This window comes from Triticum dicoccoides, chromosome 3B, assembly GCF_002162155.2.
Source record: "Triticum dicoccoides isolate Atlit2015 ecotype Zavitan chromosome 3B, WEW_v2.0, whole genome shotgun sequence".
NCBI lineage: Eukaryota > Viridiplantae > Streptophyta > Magnoliopsida > Poales > Poaceae > Triticum > Triticum dicoccoides.
In genome coordinates, this window is record NC_041385.1 from 650,907,896 (window position 1) to 650,911,379 (window position 3,484).

The window sequence follows — 3,484 nt, forward strand, 5'->3', positions numbered from 1 at the left end:
GGGGGGCCCTGGCTGCCTGCCCGTCGATCGATCAGCGACGATGCATGCAGCGTCCCGTTTCCCGAGAGAAAACGCCCCCCCGCGACTGCGCAATGATTGGTGCCCGCGGCGGCCACCGGTCCGGTCGTCCGCGCCATGCCGCACACGTCGCGTCCCATGTCACCGTGCCTCGAACGGCACGCGCGCCCCCACCCCTGTCCCTCGCGTCGCGGCGAGCACCGTCGCGTGCCCCGCCCCGTCAATTCCATGTTCCCCCGGCCCAGCGGCGGGCGGGCGTCGCCTTGCGCGCGCTGGCGCGCGGCGCCATTGGCCGGGGACGGGAGGGGGTCCGGCCTGCCGGCCTCAAAAGAGCCGCCCGGCCCAGCGCCTCCCTCGCTGCATCGACCGCGTCCTTTTCCCCCCTTTCCCTTTTCTCTCCCATTCAGGGCACCTCGGCTGGGTTCGCGAGATCTGCTCGCACCGCACCGCTCGCTTCCACGGGAGATATTCTCCGGCCACCACCACCACCGCTAGGCAACAAGAATATACTGCGCCGGTGCGCCCCACCATCGCTAGGCGGTCATGTATTGAAGGATCTGGAAGAGGTGATGCGTACACCTCTTCATCATCGGGTTGCGTGATCTGATCGGGAGGACTACCATTTTGGCGGTCAATTAGACCAAATTTTCCTTTCACTAGCTTGTCTCCCCGCTTTGCCTCTTTTCCTTTTTCTGAGCCATGCCTTTCATGCTCTTGTCACATACTCTTGCAGTACCACCCTGCTGCTTTTCCTTTGAGCAGGCTGCATAGATACTCTTGCCTTGCCTTGCCTCATCATAGTATAAAACGAGGCGTGCCTAGGCCACCCTGGTGTGATACGTAGACACTGACCCGCCATCTCGGGCTAGCAAGCAAGCTAGGCATCCTTCCATCCTCCGGTCGGCAATGAGGAAGGGCAGCGAGTGCACCAGGATCAGCCCGGAGACCACCACCAGCGGCAACCCTATGTTCTCCCGGCAGGCGAGCAGGTCCGGCGCCCGGACGGAACGGGACGCCTGGCCAAGGCAGGCGCGCGGCGGCTGCCGCCTGCTGAGGACCGCGCGGTGGACGGCCGCCAGGTTCTACCGGCGCGCGAGGGTGAGCGTCGTCACGGCCTTCTGGTCGGCCCCGAGCAGGAAAGGTTCTTCCAGTTCCACTTCCAGTGCTGCTTCACGCTCGCCGGAGTATACGCCGGCGAGGAACAGCAGCAGGCGGCAATCCGGGCCGGTGGTCGTCGCCGATGACTCCCACAAGAGCGAAGCCGTGGAGGAGTGCATCAGGTTCATGAACTCCTCGTCCAGGAAGTACCGGTAGTTTTTCTGTGATTCTATTTACACCCTCTGCGCGGATGCTAGCGTCTTCCCCCCTGTAATTTCCCCCCCTTCTTGATCTTGGCCTTTCATCTGTGTGCGCATTTGATCTAAGCTTGTGGAAATGATACGTACGGCCGGGTGCATCTTTCTAATCTCTTCTGTGCTCTGGAATCTGCCGCTGTTACATTCAACATTTGTGCTTGTCAATATTTGTCACCTTGTGCGAGCCCAGCCACCAACGAGCTAATTTCTGGTGTTCTCCAACTTCAGATTTTGTCTTGTTAATTTTGAATGTCGCAATAATCCAATAGTTTGATCTTTCTGAGAAAACATGCATCCCATCGATTTTCTGTTACAGAAACGCCTTGATCCAATAGAGTTATCAAGATACAGAAAAAAAGGTGCATAAGAATGAATGGGAGATTCCCAACGTACCACCCATAGCGCAAACAAAATCATGGCAAGGCACATCATAGAGCAACCAGATCATACCCCTGAGAAACATTGCAAAAAAAGATTCATAAATGTGTGCTGAAAAACAAACAAACTAACGCGAAAGCAAATATATTTGTACAAGATTTCTCGATTTACATTTTAGAAACAATAAAACATATGAAGCACGTGAAAAATTGCAATGTATAACAAGAGAAAAGAAGTTTTTTTTTTGAAACAAGGCAAAAGATTTGCCATTTCATTGATTAAGAAGAAGGTTTAGACAGGCCACGAAGTGGCAAGAAATAAAATCTACTCTCGAGGCATTACAACACTCAAATGCTTGGTGCCCGCCAACGCCCAAAGCGACACCTTCTCTTTTATCTTACTAATGACGACCATCGTAGGTGCGGCCGTGTTGCGAAAACCTCTAGCATTGCGCTCCGTCCAAATTTCCCAGGAGATAAGCATCATTAGTGAGGCGAGCGTCTTGGGGGATTCAGAACGAAGATATACGTTTCCATTCCACCATTCCCACACCGTGCCCCTCGCTGACCAAGTAGTAGCATGAGTGTGATCCATGCCAAGCCAGCGAAGAATATCGTTCCACACACGAAGGGTGTAGCGACATTGGAACAGTAGGTGGGCTGCCATCTCAGGGCTTTGCTTGCAAAGCGGGCATGGCCCGCAGTTGGGCCACCCACGTCGAGCAAGGCGGTCTGATGTCCAGATTCTATCTTGAAGTACAAGCCATGCGAAAAATTTGCACCGCGGGGGAGCCCACACCTTCCACACTGATAGGACCATGGCCGACGTAGTTAGGCCCTCAAACTGCGCCTTGTAAGGCGAGGAAGCTGAGTACGATCCGTCCTTAATGAACTTCCAAATAATGGAATCCTCCACATCCTCATCCAGAGTGACCGAGTCAATCTTCTCCCAAAGTGTGACGAACTGGTGGACAGAGAAAAGAAGTTTTAGATTGAAGTTAACAGAGTGTCCTTTTTACCCGCAAAATAAACGGAGTGTCATTTTGAACAAACTTGTGAAGCCTGGACTACAAACATTTGCTCCAAGCATCCAACATGTAAACCATTCATTAGCACATAAAACTTAGTGCAAATAATTTAACTTATGCCTGACATGTATGATTGTTGAGGTGGCATGGTTGCATGGATAGATTTTAGTGCATTAAATGTAACTTACGACCACATATACAACTTGTCGAGGTGCATGGTGAGAGAAAATAGATAGTGAGTTAGTATTCTAGAATTGAGGATTATGATGTAAAATATTAACTGTGTAAGCTGGTATCCTGGAATCTAGGAGTAAGCAATAACTAAATCAATGTACAGTTAATTATTTGGCTAAAGCCAAATAAGTTTTCAAGAAGATGCAAGAGCATTGCGTGTTCTTTTTTACAAGGGGACATTGCGTGCCTTTTGTACTAAGATAGAAAGGAGACTCACAAATATGTTATATATGTGCCAACACAAGCGATAACACCCCCACCACAAAGATAGTATACAACCAAAAGCCGTGTCATGCTGCGATTCCTCCACTAGGTACTAAATAACTGATTCACTACATCAAATTGGATACGTTGTTCTAGTTGTTGGAAATATGCCCTAGAGGCAATAATAAAATGGTTATCATTATATTTCTTTGTTCATGATAATTGGCTATCATTCATGCTATAATTGTATTGATCGGAAACCATAATA

The 3,484-nt window shown here is 50.3% G+C and overlaps 1 protein-coding gene across 1 annotated transcript; it reads left to right on the top strand.

Annotated features, from left to right (window-relative positions):
• Positions 1-510: 510 nt before the first annotated feature.
• On the top strand, positions 511-1,483 carry LOC119281726. Its single transcript, XM_037562181.1, has one exon. The coding sequence runs from the start codon at positions 925-927 to the stop codon at positions 1,330-1,332; it is 408 nt and encodes a 135-aa protein (XP_037418078.1). The 5' UTR covers positions 511-924; the 3' UTR covers positions 1,333-1,483.
• Positions 1,484-3,484: the final 2,001 nt, after the last annotated feature.

Bases quoted from the DNA above. Each gene is read 5' to 3' on its own strand.
- LOC119281726 (XM_037562181.1), top strand. From the start codon at position 925: ATGAGGAAGGGCAGCGAGTGCACCAGGATCAGCCCGGAGACCACCACC.